The 15893-nt window shown below is 38.1% G+C and overlaps 1 protein-coding gene across 9 annotated transcripts in view; it reads right to left on the bottom strand.

Moving 5' to 3' along the window:
* The window catches only part of NBEAL1 (neurobeachin like 1), a 90626-nt gene that overhangs the window by 63513 nt on the left and 11220 nt on the right, over nt 1–15893 (bottom strand). For all 9 annotated transcript variants that reach the window (XR_012660672.1, XM_075093681.1, XM_075093680.1 and 6 more), the window contains one exon: nt 4887–4978. Coding sequence is in view for 8 of the 9 variants with exons in the window: in XM_075093681.1 (XP_074949782.1) it covers nt 4887–4978 (92 nt within the window). In the remaining variant the exon portion in view is untranslated. The remainder of the gene's footprint in view (nt 1–4886; nt 4979–15893) is intronic.

Here is a 15893-nt window from a genome sequence, read left to right as displayed (position 1 = left end):
GTCATGTTGGTGTTAGATTTAACAGCCCTACGAAGGCCAGACACAGCCCTGAAGAACATTAGTTACTCTTGCCTATTGTTTTTGTTAAACTGAAACATTTTTAGAAATACACCAGTGAGAACCAAAAGAAAAAATCACAAATAAAACCAATGGCTAAGCCAGTGCTCCAGGAACACCCATACAGAAACCCATTTCAGCAACACTACAGAAATATACAGATGTGTTACAACATTCTCTGGCATGAAGACTGTTTATCCACTGTTGTACATGCTGAAGAGTTTGCCTTTGGCATCAGCTGTTTAGCCTTACACATTCTCTATGAACTCCACACAGGAAAAGGAAGACGTAAGCAAGAGCCCTACAGCTTATAATAGCCTTCAACATGGCCAAAGCCAGGGGGATAATTACACCAAACAAAAAACCTAAGATAGCTCCAAAACTCACTAATATGACACTTGCATACATACATCTGCATAAGCATCAAAAAGTGTGGAGAAATGCAATGACTGACACTAAACACTGCGATACTGATTATTTGAGGGAAATGGAGAACAATACATTGTTTAGCTTCTACAGCTGAAAAGGAAGCCTACGGGGGGGGGTGTGGGGTGTGTGTGTGTGTGTGTGTGTGTGTGTGTGTGTGTGTGTGTGTGTGTGCGTGTGTGTGTGTGCGTGTGCGTGTGCGCGTGCGCGTGTGCGTGTGCGTGTGCGCGTGTGCGTGTGCGTGTGCGCGTGTGCGTGTGCGTGTGCGCGTGTGCGTGTGCGTGTGTGTGTGTGTGTGTGCGTGTGTGTGTGTGTGAAGAGACCCAATTTAGTAAAACAACTAGATAGGTATAAGTGACAGGAAGCTCCCATGTCCTAGAAAAACAGTTACCAAAGTATACCTATATAAAACAGAGGACCAAATACTGTTCATTCCTTTGCCTCTTCAGAGTTGTGCAGTTTGCTTTTCAGATCCTGGGATTCAGAATCTCAAAGGATTCAGAAAGTTTAAATTTAATTTTATAGGGCCTAGGTTCTAAACTGATAGAGAAACTAACCACAAAACTGAGAACAACTGGGCTTTTTTCCAACACAACTGCAAAGAAAATAATTTTAATTTCTGTGACAGCACCTTCACCCCTCAAGATGTCAGCAGATCCATACCATCTGGGACTATATGTATGGGTCCTCATAACCTGAAAATTCACCATAGAATCATGATTCTGTAATTCACCATGTCTGTATTAGGAAGACCTTAATTTTTGACAGCTGAAATCACATATCCAGAAGTAATTTCCCTAAAATAGCCAACAAGACTTTTTCAGTAAGATCATAAAATGCTTTACAAGAGAGCAAACAGCATACCCTTCATTCCTCACACCCCAAAGAATGTTTTCTCTGTAGCTGCCTGCCTGTGCTATTGCACAACCCATAAGAATTTACTGCCTTGTACGAGATGGCACAAGAAATACTAATCATGATTAAACTGAATATACTACAGAGTATATAAATAAATATAAATAGTTTTAAATAGTCAAACCACCCCAGAGCAAATTACTGCTATATCACCACAAAAATCTAAAAGTTAAATTTGTGGACACATAGTGTCAATTTTTCCTGACAAGACTAGCTGGGTAAACTAAGTATTCCAAAAGGACACAAAAAAAAACCCTCAAAAATCATACCTTAACTGACATTCTTATTTGACTGCTGGTACTCTACCTCAAAAACATGAGAAAGACCTTGACACATTTGGCTTCTTTTTATTTACAATTTCCCTGCATTACATTAACATGGCTAAACAGCACTATAAACTGCCACCTCAGGTGTCTGAAAGGAAGTTTAATCAGTCTCTAAATTGTACTCACCTATTAGCTCAAACTCACACTCTGGGACTTTTAACCTCTCCTCCACCAGTGGTGAGCACTTTCAAACAAAGTGCTGCAGAAAACCAGGCTTTACTTTTCAACAACCATTAAACCATGTAATCAGCTTTCCTATCATGACTCCTGAATCATTTTTATGTGGTTTTGAAGTCAACAAGTTAACAAACTATGGTTTCTATGGTACTTAGCATGAGCTTCCTTGAAGCTCCTTTGCTCAAGGTCATGCAAACCAAAAGCAGAAAGAGATCACGACCACATTCTGGAGGCCTTTGCTGTTTCTACAAGCATTAAACCAAATTATAATTCCTCTCCTTCAATGAGGGGCAAAAAACCCTCCCACCAGCTGATAAAGGTTTTATCCTTTGCACAGTAAATACCTATGAGATAAATAAATGTTTTTAGGGAAAAAATAGGCAGGCACTAATCTTTTGTGCTCAATGCTCAAAGCCATCAGCAAAGCTATTTTCAGCTTTTCAGGAAAATCACCTCACCTTTTCAGTAAAATCATCAAAAACACCATTAGTGAACCATTTCACTTAAAAATATAGGGTAGAGGCACAAAGATGGAGGTAGAACTGAAGCTGCATAAGCCTATATGCTGCATAAGTGTATAAGCTCTACTTATACAGTCAAATCATATCACTGGATACACTCATCCTCTATATTTAGAGATTTCCTAATTCTGCACTATGTAGCATCTTTCAGATTTTCAAAGCACATTTCAGGAAATTATTTATTTTAAAATTTACAGAAGAAATACTCTTACCAGTTAAATCAGCAAGCGCCATGCCAATTAAGAGTCCTTTCAGGACAAAAAAAACCACTAATAGCTTCATTACATTTCTTAGAAGGTGTTTTCTTGGATGCTAAAAACCACCACATACGTTTTACATTGACACAACACTTCATGCCTCTCTTCCAAAAAGGTTAGTTTTGTCCAGCAATCTGTACAAGCTTTTTTTCTCCCTACACAGTTTCTCATTATTTCCTGGCATTTGCCCTTCAGTACACAAGGTCTTTCAGGCATATAGCTATAAAGCACACCAAGATTGGGGGGGGGGGGGGGGGGGGGGAGAAGGTATTAGTCCACTGTTTCTCATTTTAGCTAGCATAATGTATGATTTCCAAAACCAAAAGACAGAACTAGTTATTTACTAAGCAACTCCAGTAAAAGAAGTTGAGTCCACGGGATCCTATGGCCCCACGAGAAGAGTCACTGGAAATCAGCATTTGGTGTTCCACACTGACCTACCTCTTTTTTCCGGGCTCATTAATATCAATCAGTTCCACAATGTAAATGCCTGCAATATAAATTGACAAACCCCGGAAAGATGTCACTTTTCATATGCCTGATTATCTCACAAATGCCAATGTGGGCAGAAACTGCAAATCTTTGTTATTTCTAATATCTGCCCTCAAACAGTATTATTTTTAATCCAGCCATCAAAGCACAGGAATTATCCGCCTTCATCCCTATGTTGTTTTGATACGTTTTCTCTGTATCTGTTACACAAATGAGTCTAAATCCACATAGGCCTATTCTTCCAGACTAAATCACTAGTCCTGACCTCAGAAAAATACACTATCTTTATGCTCACAAAACCATCATTTAGCACAATGAAGATGCCACCACTGTTCTGCGCAACCAAGCTTCATGTTTGTTTTTTATCTTTTATGTTACTGTAAAAAAAAAAAAAAACTACCAAAAAAACCCCAACCAAAACCCATGAACACACATAAACCAAAAAAATACTTCAAAAACCTAAAGTACCAAGACAGTCTTCTAGTCTTCTCTTCCACTGCTCAGGTTTCAATATTAAATATTAAGTTAAAGATAACCTTTGTCAAAGGATAAACTTTTTTCCCTAACTAAACACAATAAGATTCATTTTTGACACTGCAAAGAAAACATCATCTGAAAGAGCACAGAATTAATTTGAAAGTCTTGCTTATTGGTAATTGCAGTATATATTTTCCATTCATATAGGCATTTTGAGGAAAATTTTAATACAAAGTGCCAAGAAGCCCAGTTTTTATCCAGAGATCCAGTTGCAGCATTCTTCATTTCCTTGTAAGAGTAGAGGCTATCACTTACACTAAACAGGATCTGATCCAAAGCCCATTAAAGAATTTCCATTGATTTCAACAGGGCTTGGACTGCAGCCATCATGCAGGGGGAGCCATTCTTTGCTTTCAAACACCAGTAGCGGTATCAGCTATACCACCAGCACCAGTTCTCATGATTTCTGAATCGTATAACATTTGTTTCTTCTTAAAACTCTTAGTTCACACAAGCATCTCAAAAGCAAGAGAAACATCCAGTACCTAGGTTTCTATTCCATATTTGCAAAGTTAGTTTTGAAAACACAATCCTTAGAACTCAGCAGACAAATTCAAAATATTAAATATGGAACTCTGAATTAGACTTCAATACCGCCTCACGATTATATCAGAGACCTTGCAGTCAGCAATATCAGTGAAGTTAGCAATACCCTTGCGCTGAACTGAAGTCTTCAAAGATGCAAACGAAGAAATCACTTAATTCTATCATTTGTGCATATTTTAATTTTTCAAAGGTTTTCAGCTAAAATATCCAAGTCTTTCATTAAGCATTTCATCTCATCCTTAATCTTAAAGCAAACCTTGAAATAAAATTAAAAAACTCTACCTTTCTTTCATCTTTCTCCTCTTCAGTCACTGCTGATACAGATGTCAAGCACTAAACTAATACTATTTCATATACATTTAATAAATACTTATTCAAAAAATGCACAATGATTAAATTTCTACAAGCAAGAACATGTGAATACCCATGCCATCTGCTGATATAATGCAAATACCAGTATTTGTGTAGTTTCATCATTCCCAAGCCAACCTGACCTTCAAAAGAATGGGAGTACCATTCAACAACTAAAAAACTTTCTTTTGCTTAAAGGCAGTATTGCCATTGAACAAGAGTAGGCTTTCAGCCAGGCCTGTTCAGATATCAAAGATGAACAGGTCTGTAATTCTACATACCTAGTTGGCAGCTTCTCAAAGTCCACATCCAGAAACTGTTCATAGCTAGAAACAAAACTATCCAACCACAGCTTCAGGTAATCTGGATCTTTCTGTAAAAAAAGAAAAAAAAAAAAGAGAGAGAGAAGAGAACATTAGGCAATATTGCACTCAGAGTCATCCATCAACAGCTCTGTAGTACTAACTTGAATGGAAAGCTTTTCTTTAATGCATTTCAACTGGGAGAAAGGAGGAAATACACAGATTTTTAGAACTAACATAAAAAAAACCCAGAACCCCCTGTGCCCTTTGAAATTCTCAGCCATGTTGTGTTGATGTGACATTCTTGCTCTATTCATTAGTTCATGTGTTTCTATTTCCTGGTACTAATGCCAGTCAAAGCATTTTAGCTTGTCCCCTGCCAACAGTCTTTACTTACTCTTCAGAGTAATACATACCAGCTTTACAAAATTACTAGTATATTCTAGTCTTGATAGCATAGACATTAGTACACAACACAATTTTATGGCTTATAAAATTAATTAAGAACTCCAATGACAATCCTAATCACAAAATAATTTGCTTTTTGCTTCATTCATTGATCAATATGGCAGCTGGCAGCAGATTAGAGCCGGATGAAGTATTCCAAGAGACAATGCAGAGCCTGTGACTTGTATACTAGATATCTATAAAACAGATAGGAATTTAAATTTAGGCTTCCTATGTGCTGTCAGTAGAGCACACAGACTCTGTTCATGACCAGCAGTTCCTCAGGGACAGGTACTGTGCCAGCAGGGAGGACAGACACTAGAACCTGTAGGGTTGCCAAACAGACAAGACTTGCAAAAGCAACAGGTGGACTGTATGCCAGAAGCATTCGGCTGATTTGATTCTGGTAACTTAGGGCTAAGGTAACACTAGGAAAAAACAAATTCTTCTAGCTTCTACTAATCTATCTGCTGTAGTAACGGGGCTTCTCCTATACCACATTGTTACAATGTTATCATTTTCAGGGTCATACTCTGGCAAAACCAGGACAGTCAGACAAGTAATCTCTGAGTTCAGTAGCCCTAAACCTGAAATCACATCCAAGCTTTGATTTCCAAAAAACACCTGGGTTTGACATTTATCCCAGGCCATTATGAGAAAAGTACAACAGGATAATCTAACATAGAAGAAATTCAAGGGGCATTAAAAATATGCTCTGAAGGAGCCACCTTGCAATATAAACTTGCATAGGAAAAAGGTCCACCCCTGGGGTGCTGGGGAAAGATGTTAAGGAGTGTTCAACTTACTTTTTCCTTACTTTTACAGAAAATTCCACTCTACCCACTTTGGAACTGGATCACTGCAGTGTGGGAGTGTCACACCTGGGATTATCACAGAAACTAGTTCAATTTTCATGAAAGCACTGTAAAAGCCAGCTTCGCTACAGTATATTAGTTCACTGTCTTTTTATTGAAAATGAAATGTCATTATCAACGCAACCTAAGAAGCCTGAGACTGGTTGCTGCCACTTGAATGTCTAATGAAACTGAACAACCTCTAGTACATTCTTCTGTCACTCTCACTGTTTCCCTTTTGAAAGCTCAAAGCAAGTGTTTTACAGATGGGGGAAAGGAAGATACTTTCACGTGAGGGTTGTATATTATTTATCTGTAGAACAGATAGGAATTTAAATTTAGGCTTCCTACTTGTTCTTAGTAGAGCAGACAGACTCTGTTCATGACCAGCAGTTCTTCAGTTCTAGGTACTGTGTCAGCAGGGAGGACAGACACTAGACCACCACAAACCACCATAGGAAAATTCCGTCAAATACGCCAGTTGAGATAGTCTCACTTTAGAAGTCAAGCTGCTTAATTTTCAAAAGCAAGCTGCCAGACCATAGCTAACACATGCCTCCACAAGGCACATTCATGTCCATTAATACACATCCATGCAGTCCCACATTCTATGTTGAAAATAATTTTCAAAATAACTTCAAAATATTTGCCTAAAGTATATTACATTTAAAATTATTTTGAAATTTATTCCGTAATTTATAAAATTTTGTGAAAGTTTTACACTTTTTTGTTCATCCTTCTCTTTTCCTTTTTCGTTATCTCTTCCGCTTTGCCTGTTGCCTTTGTATTACCATAGATGTTCCCAAGTAACCGATTATTCCCCTGCAGTGTTTAAGATCAAGGAGCAATCTTTGAATAACTCTAACACACACAGTATTCTGGAGCAATGTCAATGTAAAAAGAAAGAGTCACTGAGAAAGACTAACACACAGAGTCCTGTCAGTGCAAAATACCTATCTACAAACGAGCCTCCCGGGGGGAAAAAAAAAAACTGAACAGACTAAAGTAAAAAAATGGGAATCCATAATCTCAAGTGCTGCAAACTCTTCTCAGAGCATCTTGCCACAGCAAGTACAGGAGTTAAAAGCATGGAAATCGTCTTCTCATTCTAGACTTCACCATTCCCCATACCCCCAAAGCCTCCTCTAACTCAAGCAAGAAGCGTCAGAAACACCCAGACAATTTACTTCACTATCACTATTGTTTATATATGAAATGTGTTCAGATACTGTGACAACAGGTGCCAGATAAAACCCTCAGCTAGATACATACCTTGTCAGATTATTTGCTTCCACTGCCTTCACTGCATTTTCTTGTTCATTCTTCCTAATTGTCTTATTTCCCCTTCTTCCACTTCGTTCCTAATCTCTCCCTCCTTCATAATGTTTCTTCTCATCTCTTTTATTTCACTTTCAATGGTTTTCTTTCAGTCATCACTCCCTTTCTTTTTCTTTTTCTTTTAAAAATTTGTCAAAGAAGTATTACGTCCTGTAAGTGTAATGTAGACTTGTCCTCATGTTTAATATGCACTGAAAAACCAGTTATCTTAAACACACACCTATTTATTGTCCTTAAGGTGAAACTGAAACATATAAAATGAAGGAAGCTGTTGAGGTGAAGAATAAATTCAAGGTTTCCAAGGTACTGGTTTAAGCTACAGAGGTTGACAGATTCTCTCAACCAGGTGAGCACAGAATACTTGTTTCTCAGGTTCAGAGTTTAAACACCTTGAAAACCAAACCAAAAGATGGGCAAGAAGATTTGCTAATACCCTAAAAGAATGAGCTGGGAGTAACAGAAGATGCTGTCTTCAGACATTATGGCTTTTTTAAAATGTTTGCATATTTAAAGTTTTAACTTTCTTGTAATTCGCAGCAAGTTATTTTAGCCACATGCAAGCTATTTCACAGGATCATAAAGACGAGGAAAATCGGGATATGATTTTAGCAATTACAATATTGCTCAGGCTACAGAGCAATAGTATCCATAGTGAAGTAACCAACAGAAACTTTGCCATATGCACTTGTCCATGCCTCTAACGATAACGCCCATGCATATCCAAAAACTTAACCTATTTAACTCTTTCTCCTGTTGAACAAACTGCTTTGTTTTTTCTTGGCACAAGCAAGTTCACCTTGAAATAATGTGAATTACTGACTGATTGAACTTGATTCTATTCATATTCCAAAATTAAAATTGTTTGTTGACACAGCTGAGGCTCATCACTAGTTGTTGACAGTAAACTTTTTAAAGAAAACTCAGCTTTTCTTGGTCATGTACCATGAAGGAAGCTGTGCAAATAACATCATTGTCTGACTTAAAATTGCTTTAACAAAAGGTTATGGATGAGAGAAGGGGAATGGGAGGACAAAAGACAAAATTAGATTAAATGTCTGCTTGCTCCTATTTAATGATATAGCCTAAATCAGCTTCAAGTTTAAGATTAAATTAAAACTCCTTATCCTTAAACTACAATGCCTTCACAAGGCTATCAGTGCAGACTAGCAGTAAGAGAGAACATTGGCAGACAAAATATGCAAGGAAAAGCAATTATGCAGATGACAAGAGCAGGCCACAGATGTTATAAGGCCAAAAATATTTTTGCTTACTGTAGCGCACATACTGCTCAATTCACTTCACCACTAAAACCCCTCCCAATTTTGGTAAAAACCAAGAACTGCAGTACTGTTTGATCATTACCTGCAGCACACTATTTAACCCAACTCCCTTCTACCTCAATCCTCTACCAGCCAATTAATTGTGTATTATTCCAGGTTATTCAAATAATCAACTTTGCTATCAAAATGCCAGGTAATACTACTGGCATGTGCCAGTAGAAAATAGCTTATACGATAGTTGACTCATTCTGAGTCAAATCTAGAGATTTCCATGAGGCAACAGCATTAACTCAACACCAATTGGGGGGCAGGGGGGGAACCATCAAGGCAAAAAAGTAAACAACATCACTTCGCAACATAAGAAACACTAAGAAATAAACCTCCATTATAAACCACCTAATAGAAATACACCACCTTCCCAGAAATGAACAAAAATGAAGGTTTACAAACTAAGAGCACATCATTCCAGGGAGAATGACCCAATATTTAGCAGTTTTGCTACAAGTTCAGACATGCAAGTTATTTCAAAGATGTTAGAAACAGAAGTTAAAAACAGCTTTCAAACTTAAAATCTGGCCCAGGTTTCACTCCTTTATTAGCAGCAGTCAGCCCAGACACCATACACCAGTCACCTGTTGAAAGCTGCAGGAAATCTAAATTTTACTGAGGCATTTTTAAGAAAGGAAACTGACAATGGGAAATGTTACCCATGGCAAAGCACACAAAAATGTCCATTCCCAAAACATAGCTAAAAACATATGTTTCTGAAGACATGTTTCAAATGCATCTTATATTTTCCCAAACCAGAAGCATGATGGTTTAGGAGAAAAATGACAGTTTTTACATTGGTTTAAAATTCTATTTTTACAATAAAAACAGACAGTAGTAATGGGTATCATCTGCTTCCTGTGCACCATGTACACTACAATTATCTTACCCAGTATCTTTACCTTGAACTGATTTTTTTTTATGTCAGTTGCTGCCATTTAATCTAATGTTTAAATTCAGTGGATTTTAGAATTTGTTTCTGTTGAGTTCTCTTCCCACTCACCTTTTCAACTATCCTCACTCTTCTCATAACTGAGGTGGTAAACCACATTAACAGCAGAACACAAATTGACCTAATTTTAACAAGAATACATTTGTGTTCTTCAATGCCAAATCAACTTTCCAAACCAGTACAAGTTGCAATCTGACAAATAGTTGTGTTACCACATGGCAGAAGGTTGCATCCCACAGGTATGGCAATACCTCAAATCTGTGTTGCTACTGAGAGCAACAAATCACTGAAATGCAACCCCAGCTCCAACTGATTCACCGTAAATTGTTAGCTACTCCATTATATCTGCAGTCCTCCTACGAAAGCAGTGTAACTTAGCCAGACCATAATAAAACACCTTAAGTACTCAGAAGCCTTGTTACCAGTAAAAGCAGTGAAACCTATGGAATATATTCTCTTATTCCCCACTTTCACAATTACCCTTTTATTGTCATTCTGCAGACAGGTAGCTGGAGGCTATATGTCACACAACAGCTCCAAACCATTTTCTGTGGTGCTGGTTGAAGATGCACCATGCTTTTAAAGCATAGCCTACAGAGCAATGGATGTTTTGGTAACACACAGCAAGGACAAACTGTGATAAACAAATTTTAGATTGGTATCCTTTCCCAGCTCCACCACACACACCACTCTACAGACATGCCCTGTGAGATCAGCAAGAAATACAGGAGGAAACTTCTGATTTGTACAACAGCAGTAAGAGCAGAAAGAAGCTGTACGTGATAATAAAACACCTTTCACTAGTCACAACTTTCCAATCACTAGAAGATAAGAAAATGTTAATTTTTGAAACCTTGCAGCTTTCTATGTCACAAGCCTAAGCATTTCGTTTATTTATCTGAAACTTCCCTAACATTTATGCAAGACAAATTTCTCCATCTTATTTGAATACTAATTCATATATAGAAACTGCATGACTTAAGACTTTCTGGAAGATAATTTCTCCATGGCTTGAAACTCCAAGAAGCTAAAATCCAACTTAAGTTAGCTATTTCTTTTCATAGTGATAACCTGAAACAACCAGAGTTTGAACAAGGCTCCCTTAAGGGTCTCATTGTAAGGATATGTGTGAATCTAAAGAAAAAAGTTAAAAGTCCTTTAGTTGATAGTCACAAGTCTGCAGAGCCTAAGCCTAGGCTTCTGAGCTCGACATACTGTAATGAAGGCCTGTGAAACTGCTATAGCAACAATCACTCACCTGCAGCAATGAAAAAAGGTATTTTAAGCCTATTAAATCAGATGTAGCTCAGAGCACCTGAAAGTGAAAATACTTCCTTGTTTCTTCCCTTCCTTAAATACTTCTGGTTTGGTTTCAAAAAAAACCACACACAAAGAAAAACCCACAATCCACCCAGCAAAACAACACACCACCCTTTAGGCCTCCATTTTCATAAGATCCTCTCAGCACAGTAATAGTTGTCATAGCTCTTAACACTTTAAAAAGAAAGACTGCCAGGCCTGAGCAGTATAGTGTTTCTAACAGGTACCTTAAAAGGAAAAAAAAACACAACAAGAAACCACACCACAGACACACACACACAAAAAAATACAACACACAAAAACCACAAACCCTCCAGAAAAAGGGGTTTGGGTTTTGGTTGGTTGGTTTGTTTTTTGGGTGGTTCTTGGTTTTTTACCAACAGTTAGTACAATTCTAGAAAGAAAAAAAAGTTGCTAAATAAAATCAGTCCACTTGTCTACAGCTAAACACTGTCAAACAATTAGCAAGTTTCCCATTAATTCTAATGTTTTTACAGTTACTATATATATATATAACTATAGCAAGGCCATCCTTGGACTTGGCAGAACTGGGAAACAAGTTCTGAATGCTAACACCAACTTTAGCATTTAACAACACGAAACAAAGCCAATAGCAGAGAGGAGGCCTAGCCTAATGCCCTTCTGACAGACATGACATTCTTAGAGAATGAAGTGAAAACTATAACAAAAATCTACACTAATTTGGGACAGGCTCTTGTCTTTGATGTACTAAATTATCTAGAAATTACAATAGCTTTCTCTACTCTTTATGACAACTGATTAAATTAATGACAAATAAATATTCTAATCCAGTCTTCTTTTTTCCCCAATAACTGGTTTGCCTCTGCAAGAAGATCAACGTGGATTTTTTGCACCAGTAACAACATCTTTTAAATTCATAACAACCCAGGTAGTATTGAATCCTTACAGCTTACTCTAAGTTAAATAAAAACATTTTACACAAAACTGGCATTGAAATCCTCCCACTGAAAGTCTTTAGGCCTGTGCCTGTGGAATACAGGCACATTTAACCAAGGTTTCAAATCGACACACTTTATGTATTTATATATGTGTTGCTTTTAGATTTAACATTAACTTCCATTTCTGCTAAGGGTTCAGGCAAACAGGCACAACTAGAAGGGCAAAGCTCAGTACAATTTTTATAGCTCCGTTCAGGAAGTATTAGTTGCTAAAAACAAAAGCTGGATCCACCCGAGGCTATTTGCAGCGTCACATTACATGCTTTAAAGGCAAAAATTCCCTGCAGGGCAGTTCAGAGTCCGACTGTCAGACAAGCCCAACTTGTCAAACAAGACAGTTGTTTGAAGTTGTTAAATTTAACATGCAGTCATAAAATAGCCAGCCTTGTCTGACTACTGTGCATAGCACTCAGTCAACCTTCAAAGTGGATTTCAGCTTTAAGCACTACCATAAAATCTCACTGGCACTGGTATTATGGTAACTAATCCCCCATCCCCAAGCATTATATTTAAAGTAAGAACAATCCCTTGGTGTTAAGGCTGAATGTGGCTTACAGAAAGTAACGTTAGGAAATTAAACATGAAATACTGCCTTTAGATCACTGGTGAGTTTAATAGTCTTAAAACTAACTGAAGTAGCCTGCATAATGCAGAACTGTAGAACATTTCTCAACAGTGTTTGAAATAAACTATTCATTGGGGGATTAGAAGGTTTCTTTTAATGGAGCTTTTTCCTCTTCATGTTTTCCAGACATAAAAGGCAACATTTTCAGCACAAGATCTAGCAGCTTCTATTCTGAGATATGACAAAGTACTTACGCTTTTGGTGAGCCTTTCAAATCTGTGAAATGCCAAAATAAAACCTGAAAAGCTTTGTTATATCAGCAATACTACAGTTAGAATTAATAAAAGACTTCATGATAAACGCTTCTAAACTGGCTAAATTGCCTTGATAAATTCAATCAGTCAATTCTAATTATCCAGGGAATCACCTTTGGGTAGAACTTTCCATTTTAATAACAACAATAATTTCTGAATCAGATGTTGATCCAAAAGAAGAAAGGCTCCTGGCAAGTAATTATAATCCTCCCTTTCCAAAATTCACACAAGTATTCTGTTCAATTTCTGAAATTAAAGGAAAAAGCGGGGGGAGGTGTAGCATTTTGTTTTATAAATGGGAGCTGCAGTGAATCATGATAGAAACAACTATTTTGGGACAAGTTGAAACCCTGTTTAGCATAGAGATTTATACGAAAATAAACCTATAGCTGTCAATCATGATAGAATTTAGCTCAAAAACATTAGAAGTCAAAGTTAATATATTTTCTTCCCTTTTCAAAACAAGAAAAATAATTATAGTCTTCCACTAATGCCTTAGGTTAAAGACAGACAATTATGAGACCTGTTATTCGATTTCCTTTCTACTTCAGATCCCCAACATAACTGGAAAAAACCTGAGTTTTCTTACTTAAATGGGAGTAAAGCCTCTATTTTTCTTTCTCTTGCTCTTTTTCTGTTGTTGTTTTTGAACAATACAATTACAGTCTTGTAGCTTGGAACTGGCATGTGACTGATGCCATCCATGGGATGAAACTAGTAAACCTGAACCCAGATTTTAATCACAGAATGGTAGGAGTTGGCAGGGACCTCTGGAGATCATCTTGTCCAAACCCCCTGCTTGAGCAGGCACACCTAAAGCAGGAGGCACACAAATGCATCCGAGAGGGTTTTTAAAGTCTCCAGGGAAGGAGACTCCACAACCTCTCTGGGCAGCGTGTTCCACTGCTCTGTCACCCTCAAAGAAATTTTTCCTCATATTTAAGTGGAACTTCCTCTGTTCCAACTTATGCCCACTGTCCCTTGTCCTGTCATTGGGCACCACTGAAAAGAGCCTAGTCTCATCGTCCTGATGCCCTGCCTGTAGATTTTTTTAAGTACTGATAAGATGATCCCTGAGTCTTCTCTTCTCCAGACTGAACAAACCCAGGTCTCTCAGCCTTTCCTCATAAAGGAGATGCTCCAGTCCCCTGACCATCTTCATAGCTCTCTGCTGAACTCCTCCCAGCTTCGTATCATCAGCAAACTTGCAGAGGTCACACTCTATCCCATCATGCAGGTCATTGATGACTATGTTGAACAGGACTGGACTCAGCACAAACCCCTGGGGAACACCACTAGTGACAGGCCTCCATCCAGACTCTGCTCTGTTGATCACAACCCTCTGAGTTCCACTGTTCAGCCAAGTTCTCTGTTCAACTCACTGTCCACTCATCCAACCCACACTTCCTTAGCTTGCCTATGAGGATGCTATGGGAGACAGGGTCGAATGCCTTACTGAAGTCAAGATAGACAACATCCACTGCTCTCCCTTCGTCAGCCCAGTCAGTCACACCATCATAGAAGGCTATCAGTTTGGTCATGCATGATTTTCCCTCGGTGAATCCATGCTGACTACTCCTGATAACCACCTTCTCCTTGCATGCCTGGTGATGACCTCCAGGATGAACTGTTCCATCATCTTCCTGGGGATGGAGGTGAGGCTGACAGGCCTCTAGTTTCCCAGGTCCTTCTTCTTGCCATTTTTAAGATTGGAGTGATATTTGCTTTCCTCCAGTCCATCAGGCACCTCTCCTGTCCTCCATGACCTTTCAAAGATGATGGAGAGTGCCTCAGCAAGACCATCTGCCAGCTCCCTCAGCACTCATGGGTGCACCCCATCGGGGCCCATGTCTTCACATTTGATAGAAGGTGCTACTAAACAGGTTCCACGTACAAGCTGGCATACGGTATTTCAGCCTTCTGGAGTCCACAGCACAGTGCACTTAGTAGGAATTTACCATACTGTGACATATTATATTCTATTAAGATTCACTTTTCCTATCAAAGTTGACAAAACAAACCAACAGTAGTAAAAGCTGGAAGCTGTATTTTAAGCCTAAGAAAACAAGAAGCATCCTAAATAACTCAAAGGCACCTAAAATAACATGATGTCAAAAGTCTACAGTGTAAAGATAAGCCTAAATTTAATGAAAATTCAAACTACAGCTTAGGAAAGGTTTAGAGTTTAACATTTGATTGCTTTGAAATTCAAAGTTAAGCTGTCGTTTTACATGAGAAAAGGTCTCAGTTTTAGCAACCACACACACAAAGCCAGCTTTTGCCCCATCAGTTTTCTAACTTTGTGTGAGGCAAGAGACATAAAAGGTTAACGCGGACAGACTGAAGAGAAGCAGGATGGTGCTACAACAGTAAAAACATCCACCTATTATTTCACCATATCATCAGCTAAATATTGTCAAGTCTTTCAGCAGATAAAGGCTGAGAACTTGTGCACAGCTTATCAAAAATCAGTCTGTATTTGTTTCAAAGAGTCACATGATTACTTTACACCAAATTTAACTAAAGTGAGTTTTTATTTCTTTAGGTATGGATTTAACTTCTGTTTTTTGTCTTCTCAACCTCACCAGGCCTCACATTAACATTGGACTGCAGCTGAACTATACACTGAAGGAATAAAAAGCCCCAAATCCACTTTTCAAAAGCACCCCTAAAATAAAATCGAATACTCAAAAACTGTGACATAGCAGAATTTGTGTTACTTGTGCAACTGCTCTTTGGCATCCATTGCATTTCTGCTGGTACAGTTCATAAATGATTAGCACAGTAAATAATGAGGTCAGATTTCTACAAAAACCACTCTTGCTCTTTACACCCTGCTTTATTCCCAAAGCTTTACCCATCCAGTGTAGTGAGTGATGCAGGGTCCT

This window comes from Phalacrocorax aristotelis, chromosome 5 (assembly GCF_949628215.1).
Source record: "Phalacrocorax aristotelis chromosome 5, bGulAri2.1, whole genome shotgun sequence".
Lineage (NCBI taxonomy): Eukaryota > Metazoa > Chordata > Aves > Suliformes > Phalacrocoracidae > Phalacrocorax > Phalacrocorax aristotelis.
The sequence above is the reverse complement of the archived record's forward strand: the minus strand, read 5'-3'. Positions and strand labels throughout refer to the sequence as shown.